Source organism: Magnolia sinica, chromosome 5, assembly GCF_029962835.1.
Source record: "Magnolia sinica isolate HGM2019 chromosome 5, MsV1, whole genome shotgun sequence".
NCBI lineage: Eukaryota > Viridiplantae > Streptophyta > Magnoliopsida > Magnoliales > Magnoliaceae > Magnolia > Magnolia sinica.
The window spans coordinates 3427883-3446098 of NC_080577.1; the positions used below are offsets into that span (position 1 = coordinate 3427883).

The window sequence follows — 18216 nt, forward strand, 5'->3', positions numbered from 1 at the left end:
ACTTAGATGTTCTCAAGATTTTAGAAAGACTAGAGACAGAGAATTCATGAACAATAAATATCTAATTAAAGAAATCATAAAATTAGTGGTGTTGTTCTACCAATTACGAAAGCCTCTCCCCCATCTATGCTGAGAAGATCAGAGTCGAAATAAATTTCATAAAGTAAAGTTAATGGGCAGCCATCCACAAGTGTAAGCCCACGTGTGTGGACCTGCTCAGAGGAAGGGAATGAGAGATTAATTATCTACATCTCTCTCTTAGAGAGAGAGAGAGAGAGATCCCATGCCCCCTCTAGTCTCGGACTCCTCGCCATTTGAAATAGAATATATATATATATATATATATATATATAATGAGGAGTTGGGGTTTTAGGGAAGCATTACTTGCGGTGATGCATCACCTAAATTCTTCTATATGCCCAAATACATTGGAATTCCAGGATTCTTCATTATCTCATCTACTCAATAATGATTATACACTATAGACTCAATATACAAGCAAATGAAGTGGACTCTTAAATAAGGAACATCTTATTATCATTAAGTAAAATTAAAATCATTTTACTAGTTCGGTATGCTTACTCTAATAAAGGTGGTAGCCAACACTCCCACGAAGTCCTCAGACGCAGAGACAACATCGTCGAGACCTCTTCTTCAACCACAATGCGGTTGCTCCATTGAGCAAGAACCGCCATATATCGGTTAAGGGGTATGGGAAAGCATGACCACTCATCGTCGCCTCGGGAGTCTAACGTCCCGAGGTACCCTCCGTCTTTGCCTGCGGGTCGTCGACAGCTGCAGTGCCCTCGACATGGTTGTCCTCATTTCGAGCAAAGGACCATTCCAAGTCGACGACTTCCCTTGCCACTGGCTCTGGATGGAAGACCTCCCCCGCCGGTTCGTTTGGAAGAGCCCCCTGAGCTGCTCTGCTCGTAGCCGTCTCAACTGCTTAATGGCAAGTCTCTCGAAGGCGGGCTCGATTCTATCCTCAGCAGCCCTAAAGGACTCTCCTCGACGAGCCAAAGGAAGGGTGGGAACTTTCTTAACTGCCCTCCTCTGCTTCTCTAACTTAGCCGTGGAGGGGAAATTGATTTTTTTCGATGGGCGGGACTGATCTATCATTTCTACAAAGAAAATACGACAAGGGTCAAGCATTATAAAAAAAAAAAAAAAAAACATTCGAGCACAAAAGTTTAAAGAAAATCGACCAGCTTCAACATACCTTTTGGCTCGACCGTGGATAGGCCAACCCGATGCAAGGATAGAGGAGTGATTAGCTTCCTCCAATTCCTTTCAGCTGCGCTTTGCCCCTTCGCAAGATTAACTTGATGAAGCTAGAACTGAGAGAGCTCGAACTGTTTCTGATGAAGAGCTGCAAGGAAGCACGACCAAAGTCAACAAACTGGGCTACAAAAATAATAAAGAAAGAATATACAAGAACTACAACTCAACAACTTCTGACTTGGGAAAGCTAAAGCAGTGAGGACCCGGGACTGCAGTCTGCCCATCTCAGCCGCTGGGGCCTCCCATTCCCTCGACATGAAGAACCACTTGTCCTTCCAACCCTTGTTAGAGGACGGGTTGTCGGTGATGAGGGCTTGGCCCTAGTTCACCCAAGAAGAAAATTAGTACCATCCCAGGGCACTTGGGCTGGCCTTTGCTCTGTACAAGTACAGAAGCTCGTCTATAAATAGCTCGGTATGTCTGAGCTGATGTCATATAATAAATATACCGAAGATGGCATGCCAGACATTAAGAATCAACTAGCTTGGAGCGAGCCCAAGGCGGTGGGCGACCTCTTGTACGATAAGATGAAGAAAAAACCGCAGACCACATTGCAAGGCCACGACATATATGGCCACCTCGCCCGTGGGAGGATGACCCTAATCTTCCCCAACTTCAGGAGCTCGGAGTACCACGAAATTGGGAATGCGGAACTCCAACCTGATCAAGGCTAAGTCCGTTTCCTGCAGCCTCGACTCAAAGGGGCCAACGACCAAGGACGGCCCCTCGATGAGTTGAGCAGCCGGCTTCATTGGAGCAGAGGTTACTTTCACCTCCTAAGCTCCATCGCTCTAGATGGCCCACCTGAGGTGGCTTGTGAACGAAGATCTATGCTCTCTGGGATAGAATCTCCTCAGAAAGCTCCGGACACAGAGACCCTCTGGGATCCCTTTGACGACATTTTGAAAGGAAGAAAAGAAAACAAAGAAAGGCCGGAGAAGAAATGAAGGACCGGCCGAAGAAACACAAAAAAATTATAAAGTCCCAACTCATCAAAAATCACCCTCTAACTAGACCCGGCTAGGAAGATGAGAAGGAAGCAAGAGGGGGATGGTACAAAGTGAAGCAAACAAGGGAGGTAAGGGCACCCCCTCCCCTATTTATATTGATTTCGGCTATAGCATTAATGTGTGCATTCAATGCTGTAATCCGAAAGGATGCCTCGATGCACGCCCTTGTCCACGTGACGACCAAGGATTCGTGGGAAGGCCCCACTATCGAGGCAGAGATAGATGTCCTCCTACCATTCATTTGCAAATGAAGAGGCATTGCATAACTCACGCCTCATACGATTTGTTGTTATCATCATTATATCTTCCTCGATTCTAACGCATAAAACCTTTCCTTCTCCCACAATAATGACAGGCGGCCCCAATTAGGCCGTCCTCTCAACCTCACCCAGGTGAGATCTCATGCTTGAGCGTCACTCTAAGTCTATTTACTTCCCGAGTTCCTGGAGAGTGCTCAGAAATAGGAAGACTACTGTTATAGGTAAAACTGGACTAACCAAATGGCTGGAATAAAGTGAAAATATCAAAGGCAAATAGCTTGTATGAGAGGTCAGGTATGAGCTCGGTCTCAGATGCCAACCGTGACCAATCCGAGTAGAGACTATGAATGGCGGCATCAGCCATTTAGTTGACACCTCATAGTCTCGACCTAGGGGATGGCTCGAAATGCCGACCTCGAGAGACAACCTGGATGACCAACTTCAACCAAGGGCCTAACTTCAGTTATCAACCTTGACCACCGACTTAGAGGTCAGCCTCAAGTATCGTCTTCGACCTTGGATACCGACCATTAGGGAAGATCCCCTCTGTATACGGGTAAGATTACCTCCCCAAGATCTTTGCCGAAGATCTCGCCTAGATAAGCACGATATATCTAGGGAAAGATCTCTTCTATAATACGTATCTATATAGCATATTCACTGCTAAATATGTAAGGAGTGTCAAAAGGTTATAAATAAGAATCATCCTTATAGGAAGAGGTATGCACAATTACCCTAATTCAATTACGCTAATGGTGTGCTTATTCTAACTTAAGCATCAGAGAGTCCTCGGCTACAATCAACGCCCTCATTGTAACTTGGTTTTACAAGTACCAACAGGTTAGTAGGGACAACCAGATTTGAGCATCAATAGTTACTGTAGTCGAAAAGTCTTTCTTTAGATCTTTTTTATTAGGCTAAGATGGATCAGAAAAGGCCCGGTTGACGACAAAAGTGATCCAGACCATCGAACCTTAAATCGGGCGTATCTTGCAATCCGGGATGAGTTATCTAACGTAAAATATATGATTTTGGGATAGAACGAGCTACTTTAGCCAACCAACCCAGCTATGCTGGGTTGCGCAGCCCGGAATTGCGAAAAACACCTGGATCGATGGTCGTTTCCCTGTTTTAATTTCGTTTTTACTATAAATAGTAAGTTTTAGTTTGATTATAACTCTTCATCCGTCAGGCTTTAGGAGTAGCGCCCAACGTGAAAAGAGCTTAGAATAATTAGGAGAATGGGTTGGTGAAGCCAAATAGGACACTTACTATTTTTGGCCGAAAACCTTGCACACTAGTAGACATCACGACCGTCTATAAATAGTAAGTTTACTATTTATAGTAAGTCGCGGATTCTAAGAGTTTGAGTTGTAGTTTAATTCTAATTTCTTTCCCATTGCTTGGTACCCCTATTTAAAGGGTTGTAAACTCGTTTTTATTCATCAATCAATCAATTTCGAATTTCTTAGAATTTATTTCTATTTTCTGCTTTCTTTCCTCGTGGATTCGAGAAGTCTCTGTGAGGAGTCCAGAGAAGCTCCGTGGATTCGGAGTAGTTATCCTCATCACGTTCATCCCTGCGTCAATTGGTATCAGAGCAAGGATTCCCCTCGGGCCGATGGCAAACAACGAAGGTATGAATCAAAATCCTGTGGACGGTGATCCAAGGATTCGTTATCTTTCGGAAAGAATGGAAGCTTTCCACCGGGAGAGTCAGTTGACCATGCAAGGGCTGCAGGCAACTCTCGACCGTCTTGCGGATGCGCTACTTCCGCCCCGAGCCCTAGGCGGTGCTCCACCACCCATGGTTGCTGTACGACACAACCCCGATTTTCGTAGAGCACTACCAGTGGCAAACCGTAGGGCTACACCAGATGATTCAAGTTCTAGCGACGAGGACCTTAATGAGGGTTTTGCTCGACGACCAATCCATGGAGGTGATCATCTAGATCGTGCTGAAAGAGACTATCGAGGTAAGGCTGAACTTCCTAGTTTTAACGGTTTATTACGTATAGAAGATTTTCTCGATTGGCTAGCCGAAGTAGAGAGATATTTTGATTACATGGACGTGCCAGATCATAAAAGGGTAAAATTGGTAGCGTTTAAATTAAAATCTGGTGCTTCTGCATGGTGGGAACAATTACAACTCTCACGAGCCCGCCAGAACAAGGCACCCATCTCATCATGGCCACGGATGAGACGTCTTCTTCGATCACGATTTCTCCCCAGTGATTATGAGCAGATATTATTCCAGCAATATCAAAATTGCAGACAAGGAAATCGAACTGTCACAGATTACACTGAAGAATTTCAACGGTTGACTACACGAAACGATCTATCAGAATCTAAGTCACAGAAGGTGGCACGATTTATAGGTGGGTTGCGACCGATAATTCAGGATCGAGTTTAGATGTACCCAGTCGGGACCGTGGATGAAGCAGTTCAATTGGCGGGTAGGGCAGAAACACAACTTGCAAGAGCTCCTGCTCGTCCATATCCTTTAAATCGACCCCCCATGACAGGTTCCACGCAGGATCCAGTGCTGCCACGAGGAAAAGACCCAGTACCTCAACCTCTTACAACCGCAAACCGTGATACGGGGAGCGGTTCCTCCAGACCTTAACGTGCAGCATCCACAACAGCGGGTCCGAGTAGGATTTCAAATCCTTATACTCGGCTAAGGTCGAACAAATGTTACCGCTGTGGCCAACTAGGCCACTTATCAAACACTTGTCCTCAACGTTCCGCAGCACACTTGACTATAAACGAAGGGGGTACTGAAGATGAGGCCGCAGAAGAAGACCATCACTTTGATGAACATGAACAAACCACTGAAGAAATAGCAGGTGGCGATGAAGTGACGGGCGAGGATCGTGGCGAATTTCTAGTTGTGAGGCGATTACTGTATGCCCCACGAAAGGAATTACATCCACAGCGACACAACATATTTCGTACTCGGTGCACCGTCAACGAAAAGGTCTGTGATGTGATCATAGACAGTGGTAGTAGCGAAAACATCGTCTCAAGAGTAATGGTGGACAAGTTGCGGCTACCAACGATGAAACATCCTTCCCCATACTCTATTGGCTAGATAAAAAAGGTGAATGAGACCAAGGTAACTGAACAATGCACTATCTCGTTTTCAATTGGCAAAAATTATAAGGATCAAATACTTTGTAACGTGGTCGATATGGAAGCTTGTCATATGTTACTCGGTCGACCCTGGCAGTCGGACCGTGATGCGACCCATCGGGGACGAGATAATGTCTACGTATTTGTCAAGGATAGTCGAAAAATAATCCTTGCCCCTATGGCACCAGAGAACCACCCTGAAGCCTCTAAAGTGGAGGGGAGTTCTCTCTTGACCATTCGGGATTTCATGGAGGAATCTAAGGAAACTGGCGAGGTATACGCCGTAGTAGTGAAGGGCGAGGAAGAGGAACCCTCAAACATCCCTCCAAGTTTAAGACTGTTGCTAAACGAATTCAAAGAAGTCTGGCCTGAGGATTTACCTGATGGATTGCCCCCCATGAGGGACATCCAACATCACATAGACCTCGTCCCTGGGGCTAGCCTGCCCAATCGCCCTCATTATCGGATGAGTCCGAAGGAGTGCGAGATACTTCAGGGGCAAGTGGAGGAATTGATCCGTAAGGGTCTCTTGAGAGAGAGCATGAGCCCATGTGCCGTACCAGCATTATTAACGTCAAAAAAAGATGAAAGCTGGCGCATGTGTGTCGACAGCCGAGCAATCAACAAAATTACCATCAAATATCGATTTCCAATACCACGGTTGGACGACATGCTCGATATGTTAGAAGGGGCCAAGGTGTTCTCTAAACTAGATCTAAGGAGCGGGTACCATCAGATTCGTATTCGACCCGGTGATGAGTGGAAAACGGCATTCAAGACCAAGGAAGGGTTGTATGAGTGGCTAGTCATGCCCTTCGGCCTATCGAACGCACCAAGTACTTTTATGCGTTTAATGAATCAAGTTCTAAAACCGTTCACTGGCCGATTTGTGGTAGTATATTTTGATGACATATTGATATATAGCCAGGATGAGGCGGAGCACAGGAAACATCTCAGGCAGGTGCTACAGGTCCTACAACTTAACAAGTTGTACCTCAACTTGAAGAAGTGTAGTTTTTTAACTGACAGCCTATTGTTTCTAGGATTTGTTGTAACGTCCACAGGCATTCGTCTGGACGATGAAAAAGTGCGAGCTATTAGGGAATGGCCGATCCCGACAAACATTCATGAGGTGAGGAGTTTTCACGGGTTGGCAACTTTCTATCATCGATTTGTGCGAGATTTTAGCACCATAGTCGCGCCTATAACAGATTGCATGAAGAAAGCACCGTTCCAGTGGACCGATAAAGCTGATAAGAGCTTTCATGAGATCAAGCATCGTTTGTCTACAACACCGGTCTTGGTGCTTCCTAATTTCGACAAATTGTTTGAGGTTGAGTGTGATGCTTCATACGTCGGAATTGGAGGAGTATTATCACAAGAAGGCAGGCCGGTAGCCCAACAACAGAAGCTCGCCCGAAAGAAGTGGTCGACTTATGAGCTTGAGTTGTACGCAGATGTTCACCGCGACATTGGCGGCATTATCGATTCAAAGAGAGTTTGTTTTGTACATCGACCATCAAGCATTAAAATTTATTAATAGTCGGACTAACGTGATTCGTGTGCATGCTAGATGGGTTGCGTTTTTATAGGAATTCACGTTCATTCTGAAGCACAAGTCGGGGTAGCAGAACAAGGTAGCTGATGCACTTAGCCGTTGTGTATCACTACTAGTTACAATAAGCAACGAGGTAGTCGGCTTCGAAGGAGCTGTATGCCGAGGATGAGGACTTCAAAGATTCTTGGATGAAGTGCTAAGAAGGTCACTGCAGTGACCTTCATATACAGGACGATTTTCTCTTCAAAGGGAATTGATTGTGCATCCCCTAAGGTTCTCTGAGGGAGCAGATTATTCAGGAGCTACATGGAGGTGGCCTCAGTGGACACTTTGGGTGAGACAAGACGCGAGCTCTTGTGGAAGAGCGATATTACTGGCCGCAATTAGTACGTGATGTGGGAAAAACTATACAATGTTGTCATGTTTGTCAGACCTCCAAGGGGCAATCTTAGAATACGGGTCTTTACACTCCGTTACCTGTGCCTAACGGTCCTTGGGAGGATTTATCAATGGACTTCGTACTTGGTTTCTCATGAACACAATGCGGCATAGATTTAGTGTTCGTGGTGGTAGATCATTTATCCAAGATGGCGCACTTTATCCCATGCAAGAAGACCCTTGATGCAACACACGTGACGAATCTATTCTTCAGGGAGATCATACGGCTACACGGGGTCCCCAAGACTATTACTTCTGATCGTGATACGAAGTTCATTAGCTAGTTTTAACAGACTTTGTGGACTCGATTCGATACACGACTTCAATTCAGCAGTTCTTACCACCCACAGATTGATGGGCAGACCGAAGTTATGAATCGCACGTTGGGAAACCTCCTTCACTGTATTTCAGGAGAAAAACTGAAGCAGTGGGATTTGGCCTTGTCTCAAGCAGAGTTTTCATTCAACAACATGGTGAACCGCTCGACAAGAAAACCACTGTTCCAGATTATCTACGGACGAGTGCCTTGCCACACACTTGACTTGGTCCCTTTGCCTAAGCACCCTGGCACGAGCATTGCAGCAGAACATATGACAGACAAGATCATGAACATCCATGCAGAGGTACAGACCAAGTTACATGCCTCGAACGAGAAGTACAAGGAACAAGCGGACAAGCACCAGTGAAAAAAAGTGTTCGAGGTGGGCGATCGCGTTATGGTCCATCCAACAAGTTGAAAATAAGAAGATTGGACTCGTCCCAATCATTCAAAATATTAATGACAACGCTTATGTTGTTGATCTTCCAGATGACATGGCAATCTCACGGACTTTCAACGTCACGGACCTAACCGAATTTCATGAACTAGAATAGGATGAGAACTCGAGGACGAGTTCTTTTGAAGTGGAGGGGACTAATGTAGAGTGGGTCGCGGATAGTTTCATGGCTAAGATGGATCAGAAAAGGCCCGGTCAACAACAGAAGTGATCCAGATCGTCGGACCTTAGATCAGATGTATCTCACAATCCGGAATGAGTTATCTGACGTAACATATATGATTTTCGGGTAGAACGAGCTACTTTAGCCAACCAACCCCGCTACGCCAGGTTGCGCAACCCGGAATTGCGAAAATCCCCTAGATCGACGGTCGTTTCCCTGTTTAATTTCGTTTTTACTATAAATAGTAAGTTTTAGTTTGATTATAACTCTTCATCCGTCAGGCTTTAGGAGTAGCGCCCAACGTGAAAAGAGCTTAGAATAATTAGGAGAACGGGTTGGTGAAGCCAAATAGGACACTTACTATTTTTGGCCGAAAACCTTGCGCACTAGTAGACATCACGACCGTCTATAAATAGTAAGTTTACTATTTATAGTAAGTCGCGGATTCTAAGAGTTTGAGTTGTAGTTTGATTCTAATTTCTTTCTCATTGCTTGGTACCCCTATTTAAAGGGTTGTAAACTCGTTTTTATTCATCAATCAATCAATTTCGAATTTCTTAGAATTTATTTCTATTTTCTGCTTTCTTTCCTCGTGGATTCGAGAAGTCTCTGTGAGGAGTCCAGAGAAGCTCCGTGGATTCGGAGTAGTTATCCTCATCACGTTCATCCCTGCGTCAAAAAGTCTTTCTTTAGATCTTTTTTATTAGGTTTTCTTTTTGTCATTGTTCCTCTTTTGTCTGCCAAGCTTTGTTTCTCTCGGTCATCTTTCATATTTTGAATTGCTTTAACTATGTTTCTCTCTTTGCTTATTGTTCCTCTTTTATCGACATCCACTGGCATGTAAAACTAAATTTATGCTCGTTATGATTTTGGAAAAAAAAAAAAAAAAAAACAACAACAACACTTTAAATATCTTATTTCTTATGCAACGCCACCCCTTGCTCACCTATCACAATTTCTTGAAATGGTCAAAAATAGCGTAGAACAATAATATTTCTCAATTTTCCATATAGGAGAGATATAATGCACGGATCAAATGAAACATAGTCAACCATCCAAATTCATTAAATTACATGTACATTTAATCAGCGTCATTATCTATAAATCAAGATGAAAATTGTTCATCGGTTGGATCCATATATCTGTACAGATCCTTACTCTTGTTCCCTCCTGGTGAAATGAGTGTACAATCATGAGTGCATTTGTATGATCAACATACACACTCTTCCAGGCATCAAGTAATCCCCTATTAACCTAAACGAATGCCCCTGGATATGTAATAAATAACCAAAATACCCTTTTGATTTCCATCTCTCCTTCTCGGTTTCTCATTTTTCAAACGCTCATCCTCCCGCGTCTATAAATAGCACTGACCCATCCTTGCTCTCCTTCGCATTCTATCAACTGAGATCAAGTCCAATCACCAAAAAACCCAGCCAATAGAGAAGAAGAGAAAGGAGAGGAACAAGAAGAAGAAGAAGAAATGGAGAAATCCCTGAAAACAGAAACCTCCATTGCCTGCCGCACTTCTCCTCGGTCGATCTTCCTTTCTCCTCATTCTCGTTTCAACTGGTACTCTCTCTCTCTCTCTCTCTCTCTCTCTCTCTCTCTCTCTCTCTCTCTCTCTCTCTCTCTCTCTCTCTCTCATTCCACGTCTCTGATCAGGAAAATCAGATCTTACAGTAATTCCAGTTGATATTATTCAAGAACTACTGGATTCCTCTGTATATTACGATTCTAGCAGTATAGAAGTTGATTCCACGTCTCTGTTCAGAAAAATCAGATCTCGACAGTAATTCCGATCGATCTGTTTCCGGAACTAGTGGATCCTCTGTAGATTACAATTCTAGCAGTTCGTAAATAGATTCCGCGTCTCTAATCAGAAAAATCAGATCTCAACAGTAATTCCAGTCGATCTGATTCCAGAACTACTCGATTCCTCTGTAGTATACAATTCCAGAAGTACAGAAGTAGATTCCACGTCTCTCAGGAGAGAAATCAGATCTCGACAGTAATTCCGGTCGATTTAATTCCAGAACTACTTGATTCTTCCGTAGATTAGAATTCTAGTAGTATAGAAGTGGATTTCATGCCTCTGATCAGAAAATCAAATCTCGACAGTAATTCCGGTTTATTTGATTCCATCACTACTGGCGATTCTTCTGTAGATTAGAATTCCAGTAGCATAGAAACAGATTGACAAATGAAAGCGAGATTTACATTCCACGGATCTTAGAGTATAGCTTGCTTTTATTGCTTTAGCTTAAGTCCGTGGAGATTTCAAATTGGAATAAGTTTACAGCAAGAAGCTTTTGACAGATCGCTCTTCCGTTCCAGCACTAAGACCTGAAGCAAGATCAATCTGTTCAAACCAGAAAATTTGAGCTGATTTTTAGAACATTTCACTTTAAAAAAAAAAAAAAATTATTTGAAAATTTCAGGATTTGGAATTAATTGTAGTTTTTGAAAATGAACCTCGTAAAAGACAACGATTCGCATAAGTTCCCGATCTAATTTTCGGTGAATCTCAGACGCTGACGATCGATATTCTCCCGAAATGCTAATGCAAGAACTTCGGAAATTTGAAACTTATTGGTTTCACTTTCAGATATGATGAAACATTGCTTCTTTTTCCTCTTTATTTTAATTTCCTTTTCCGCTGAATATTTTTATTTATTCCTTCTCATTTTAAAATCTCGCTGGGAGTTTTTCCCTGTAGCTTTCATATGGTTATACTCGAATTTCTCTTGTCTCTTTCTGTGAGCGTGAATTCTTTTTTTATTTTTAGTTTAAAATTCTGAAATTTTTGCATTTTCCGGTGGAAATGGTTGAAAATTTGTACCCTTCGGAGTGACGGAAATTTCTGCGTTTGCAGGAGAAGCGAATTTACCAGAATATCCTATATTTTACGGAAATTACGATGATAGGCTGGTGTCTCTGACGTTGCTACAATGTAGGTTATCGCGGTAGATGGTATGGTTGTTTACCCCTGTTGTCGGAAATTGGAGTTCGTTTGGGGAAAGTTCAAGTGGAAAACTATGTTAGTCTGGCACCGTATCACGGATGATACGCAGGAACTTAGACATTGGATTTGTAGCATACAACTAATTAAAATACAACTGTCCAAATTAGGGGACCGAGTTTAGATGTATCAGGAACCAAAATTTATGCTTATCTGAATATCTGACTATCAGATTGGCGAATATTTTATTAGCGTTAAAAAATGAAAATATCCTATGGTCTAATTTCAGCAAACACGTGCCCACGAATCAGAGTATAGGATAGTCAACCAATCAGGGAGATTTTAGGGGCATCATCGAAGCATGGTTGGGTCCAACGGATCACCGTCTGGATCACCAAACCACGAGACACATCGTTACCCAATGCAGAACCGGATAGCATTAGCCGTCCACAGTAACTTAGGGACTGAAGTGTGGGTCCCATTGTGGATGGCAAGTAACCTGAATCCAAATTGATTGAACGATCTTAACCAGATAATTTAATTTTAAGCCTCCAATTGATGGCCACTGATTGATTTATTTTTGTTTTTTTCACTGATTGATTGATTAGGTTTGTTCTATAGGAAGTTTGTCTGTGTATTCTCGACAATAGTTAGACGGTTCTAATCAATGTACGATGGCAGCAACTTCCTGCTCGCAAATGTGAGAAAAATGGGCCAACTTCCCGTGATCGCCCACAGGACTCTAACGTAGCATATACAGTGAGCTGTAACTAGTATAAAAAGGAGGCTCCCCTACCTACATTCACGTCACCCATACCTCGAATCCAAACCGCCCAAATGGGGCAGCCCTCGCAAAAAAAAAAAAAAAAAAAAAAAAAAAAAGAAATCTCTGTGAGCTACACCATAGGGACAGTGGGCATGGGGAGGCCCATCATTGAAACTTTTGGGGGCCCACTGTGATGTTTCTGTGCCACCCAACTGTTCATAAGCCGAGTCTCAAGAGGATGAATGGGAGAAACAAATATTAGTTCGATCCAAAACTTCTCTGGCAGGGAGAAGGTTCCGATAGTAGCCATCCTCGCCCACACTTTTTCTTATGGTATGGCCCACTTAAGTTTCCGATCGGCCTTATTTTTGTGATTGCGTCCTAATGTCAACTGGCACAAACGATGATCCATAGCTCAACTGGCAGACTGAGTGGAGATACCTCGTTTCAACACTTGAGATCTTGGTATTGATCCCTAGCCGGGGTGGTAACATGGAGTGTATGTACTGACATGGGTGTGTACTAACAAGCTAACTCAAAAAAAAAAAAAAAAACACTGGCACAAACGATGAGAGGAATGGACGTCACACACACATTACTGTGGGCCCAGAGAGCTAATTGTTGCGAGACTCCTTACAACAGAAATTTGCTTCGGAGGACTACTGTAGATGGATTACAACCCAAAAGTAATACTATAAGCATAACGATGCCTGGTCTATTAGATGGATATGAAAGTATTCATCTGTGCATGCTAACGGCTACTAAAAGTATTCATATGTGCATAATATATAATGGCTACCGTTATGATGAAAGTTATCTGTCCCTTTTAACGGTCAAATGCTTTCTTTAGCTGTTAACTATGATGAAAGTTAGCCACAGGATATTTTATATTCATTTATGAAATGAGAATGGTTCATTTAACAATGCTGAGACTGAAGGAGATTTTTGGGCATATGGCAAATATGAAGAGTTGTATTTGTCAAAAATTCTAATTTATTTAATACCCCATTTGAAGAAGACACGGAGGGGTTGTTTACATTTTAGCTCATTTCGTAAAGAGCTTCACGCCTGCACGTAATGCTACATCCGCTGCCAGACGCGCTGGTGTGCATCACGTGCAGGGTAGAAACCAATGAAACCAAGATGATACAGACTGATATTACGATTCAGAAATTTGCGAGAATATTGAATAGACCAGCTGATGACGAATAAGTATTGCCGAATCGCTTTAATTTCATTTCATTTTATTCTCTGAATAGGTACGAAAAGGATGTGTGGACAGAGATAGCGAAGTTCTTAGACGGTAAATGTCTGATGAAGCTGGGAATGACGAATCGATGGTTTCACAGCATTGTCACGGAAGAGAGCATCTGGAAATTCGCTTGCTTGCGAGATCTTCAGGTCCCTCCTCCCGAGCATGTAACATTCAAATGGATCCAGCTGTTCGCTTCCGCTTTCGGTACTCTCTCTCTCTCTCTCTCTCTCTCTCTCTCTCTCTCTCTCTCTCTCTCTCTCTCTCTCTCATGTATATATGGGTTATGCTATCGTTCCGCCAACGTCTCCAAACTTTTTTAACGGCACACACACGGGACCTATGGTCAATCTGGACCTTTCATTCATTCATGTAAGTAGGAGCAAACCATGGTGCAAAAATTGCACTGACCGGATGATCCTATCCCTTTGAACGGGCCAATCTTTTACAACGTACATTGTTTACAAGCCATAAATCACATGGTTAGTGTTATTACTTCAGAATGATAAGAAATACAAAGTGGTATATGTCCTGCAGATGTTTCTAGATGATGATTTGCCCTATTTTGTTTCTTTGATCAATCTTGACTGTTCATTTTTTGCTATTAATTAGAAGCTTAAGTTAGCTTACCAAATTGGCATGATTTTTGCACAATAGCTTACCTAATTGGCATGAGTTTTCAATCATGGCTTACTCCTAATTATATAAATGAATGAATCGTTCGGATCGACAATAGATCACTTCACGTACCATTTAAAAGGTTGGGGAATGTTGTTTACGTCCCATGAAGGCTCTGCTTGTTATCCAATTAAATAATTCCCAGAATACAGTTGGTTCCAGTTATCTGATCATCTCTGCGTGTGGGATCCACATGGCAACACATGTTGGCGACCGTTAGTGGCAGCCAAGGCAAAGGGAGCTTGAGCAATGTCCGCCTTAAAAAAAAGTCATGGACATGGAGGATTTCAACGAATACGTTTGTAAATTTCAAATATATTTTGCATCAGGCACAGCTTGTGGTATGTATCATCTTTCCGGCAAACATGCGACTTTTGTAGAGCATCAGCTCCATGACAACGGCAAACCTCATCATCAATATCAACAAAAATCAGGCTGTTTTACTCATCAGGTGGGCCACACTGTTGGAATCAATGGACAGCAACGGCCTGACTCAACATACAGATGTGGCCCACATGGTGATAGGATAAGCCTGATTCTCTACAGGGTCGTCTTCATGGTGGGGCCCGCTTTAATAGTATTTCATAATGCACAGGTGGCATGGCAGGAAAGATGATTTGGTGCCAGGAGTTATGGTACCATTGCCTGTGATTGATAGTTAACAAAGGAATTGCCATGGGTCCGGGTCGGGCTCTGGGCCCGTTTACTGAGAGTCGGATGACTGTCTGTCCCGAACCCGACTCACTCCCTACCTTATTTTTCCCCTTTTGTTTTTTCATTCTTATGTATGAATTGACGCTTGTGCATTTCGTGGCAGATGGAAGTCATTCCTACAGCTATCGTCAGCCGGAGAAGCACATTGGTAAATGTCATTTTCAAAATGCTACCGTTCATTTTGGGTCATTAGCAAAAGCTTAACCAATACATCCTCAATACAAGCAATGAATGGACGGTCTGGATAATCCAATTATTTTTTCATGTGTACAACAGTGATGGGAAAGACATGGACACCCCACACATGTATGTTAATCTAGATCGTCCATTTTGTGGGACCTATTGTGGATGGAGCATTTCCTGGTAGTTACACCGATTAGGTTGTAACTGTCCAATTGATACCATCAAATTGATGGTTAAAACAGTTGTATTGGAGACATGCCCGCGGGAATCGTTGGTCAGAACCAGCAATCCAATCTATCCTTTACTTATGGACCAGCATGCAGAGAGCCCAACATTAGATGATTCTGAGCGTTTTGTTCTCCTAATATCTCATCATCATCATCTAAGTCTTATCCCAATTAACTGGGATTGGCTGCATGAATCCATCCCCAACATTCCATTCTTCTCATAATATCTTATTTTAATACTCTCTCTATTCTGTATGGTTTAGATTGGATGAGGATTGGTGCCTTCTTTTTCGACTCGCCCAACGCTTATTTGACGGATAAGCTGTCCATGCCAAAGAGAATGCCGCGAGGTGATTCCACAGAGAAAATGTTGCAGAACACTGGCGCTTGCATCTTAAAAAACGTCAAAACAGGAATATGGCTCGCCGGTACCGTTCCTCTCTACTTCCTCTTGAGAAACTGTTCTTCTTATTTCGAGAACTTCTCTCCTCGCGGCAAATACAAATGCTCCCGTCAAATACATGAATCGAGGGCATTGTGGTCAATAATCAACTTCTCTAGTTTCACGTTTTCTCCTATTTTCAGATTAACTAACTGTTCGATTTCGTATAACGTTTGCAGATCTACAGCTCGTTCGATGCCCGGTTTGCAACCTCGAGACCTGCGAAGGTAGTGAAACCATAGAAACGTCATGCAGAATCCCTTCACAAATGAACCATCCACATGGCTATCTCCGTCAGTAGTCGAGTCCACCAGATCGTTGGTGGGACTTGATGTCCACTTATCTGGATCATCAACCTAGTGCGCCACACCTTGGATGGAAATAGCCCTTACATGTCACGGAATTTGTGACCCTAACCAGTACAGTTTCTTATGCGAGGGATAACGGTCTCCCTTCAACATGAGAGACTAAAAAGTCCACCAATCAGATACTTATCACCATCCACTGGTCGCAAGATTTCTGGGGGCGTGAGGGCCCACCAGATCAGGGGCCCGTGGCCCCCATTTGCACAGTTTCGATGTTCATCTCTCTCTGATATATGGACAAAAGTATCCTCGATGAGGTTTATATGGCGTTGTGCAGGCACCATGCAAACGTTGGACGCAAGACATCTAGAGCTGTTCCTTCACGAGGAATACAAGAACGGGACGTGGGACTACCAAGAGATCGGATCTCGCCGCATTGACAAGAAATGCGGCGGAGCTGCTGGAGGCATTTTCGACGTCAAATACCTCAAAACTCCCTGCACTTCCGGTAATGGCACAAACCACAGCATATTTAATGACTCTTTTGTCCCTCACTGTAATTAGGGGCTCTGATCGCAGTCTAAGAAAAAGTTCATAACGGGAATTAAATTACTCTTTTGACCCTTGTGGGCCACACCACAGGAAGCGGGGTTATAGTGATACCACCGTTGAAACCTTCCGAGGGCCTACCTTAATGTTTATTTTCCATCCAACCTGTTCATAAGGTTACATCGTCCTGGGGAAAGCACAAATATCAACTTCAACAGTAGGCGTTCAATTCCCACTGTTTCCTGTAGCATGGTACACTGCCTCGCTTTTGGGCTCATAACGTAAAATGATGTGGCAAAATGGATATGGATGGCGTGGATAAGAAAAACATACATTACGGTGGTCCCCACAGAGCTCCGTGTAGGACCGAGTCCGTCCTGTCTGGACCCGGACGCAATCCGCATCCCCCACCAGAATAGACATCTGGATCCTACTCTCCACACAGCAAGATCTGGGTCGTTAATTTCTGACAAACAGCCTGTATCTCACACGTGCCATAGCCCCGCTCTGCCTTCGCAGCTAGAAAAAACCAGTAATTAAATAATTTTCATTCCTAGAATTATCTTTCTGCTTGCTTCTGTTTAATAACTTACAATAAATGGCAGACATTTTCGATCTCAAATCATGGATTGCCAAACGAGAGGACTGGCAACCCAAGGCACGGATAGCTACCCATGCAGTCGCCATCAACACGAATCTTCAGGAAAACGAAGGTTGAAATAAAACACTTCCTCAAAATTCAATCCTCCTGTATTTCCCTACAAGAAACTGAATGGCCGTAAGCCCAATTACCACATCGTCTGACTCTGAAACTCACTCCGCTATTTGCTGCAGGCCTTTACGTCAAATACCAAGTAATGCGTGGCGGAGCGGATGGAGAAATCGTCTCAATGCGAATCTCTCAGCAACTGATATGACTTTTTTCCTTCAAAGATTCTCACAAATCAGAAGTTCTTTTTCCTAGCAAATCAATGTTCTGTAGATTGATAAAAAGAACTCCCCTCGCAAATAACTGAACTGACCATCCAGAGGAAACGGATTTCGCTCCCTTGCCAGCTTAGATATCCCAAGGAGGCGGCATCGTTCCCTGATTCCCTCCACGTGGAATCATCAAGGAATGAAGAAAAAAATAATTCTTTCTCCAGTCTCTGTAAGTTCTCACCGTTCAACCAGATGCATGAATGGGATAAAATTGCATTGCATGGGAATAAGGGTTCAGAAATAGACCATGACGGGCTGGGCATTGGGCTTATGTTTTGAGCCTATCCTAGGCATAATCCGGACTAGCCCAAGCCCAGCCCATTGCCATATATTAAACAAAATAAATTTCAGGACCAGGCCCAATTCATTACTAAATGGGCTGTACTCTAATACAGGGGTAGGTGTTGCAATGAATTCACATAAAGCAACAGGCAAGAGTAGAAATGGGCCGAGCAAAGGGAACAATTTGGTGACGGACACCTACCCTTGATTTTGTGGTACCCACCTGAGTTGTAAAACTTCCTAAAATTTGG

At 43.3% G+C, this 18216-nt stretch overlaps 1 protein-coding gene across 1 annotated transcript; it reads left to right on the forward strand.

The window, feature by feature from the left end:
- Positions 1-10092: 10092 nt before the first annotated feature.
- LOC131247186 (probable F-box protein At3g61730) lies at positions 10093-17816 on the forward strand. Its single transcript, XM_058247611.1, has 8 exons — positions 10093-10196; positions 13612-13811; positions 15100-15144; positions 15670-15834; positions 16028-16075; positions 16491-16661; positions 17308-17415; positions 17537-17816. Exons 1-8 carry the CDS (start codon positions 10108-10110, stop codon positions 17617-17619), a joined length of 909 nt encoding a protein of 302 aa, XP_058103594.1. The 5' UTR covers positions 10093-10107; the 3' UTR covers positions 17620-17816.
- The last annotated feature ends 400 nt before the right edge of the window (positions 17817-18216 follow it).

What these genes read in the sequence shown, in the direction of transcription:
- LOC131247186 (XM_058247611.1), top strand. Translation starts at nt 10,108, where the DNA reads ATGGAGAAATCCCTGAAAACAGAAACCTCCATTGCCTGCCGCACTTCT. An exon ending in TCAGCCGGAGAAGCACATTG is followed by an intron (nt 15,145 to 15,669) that starts GTAAATGTCATT and finishes TGTATGGTTTAG; the next exon opens with ATTGGATGAGGATTGGTGCC. An exon ending in CAAAACTCCCTGCACTTCCG is followed by an intron (nt 16,662 to 17,307) that starts GTAATGGCACAA and finishes AATAAATGGCAG; the next exon opens with ACATTTTCGATCTCAAATCA.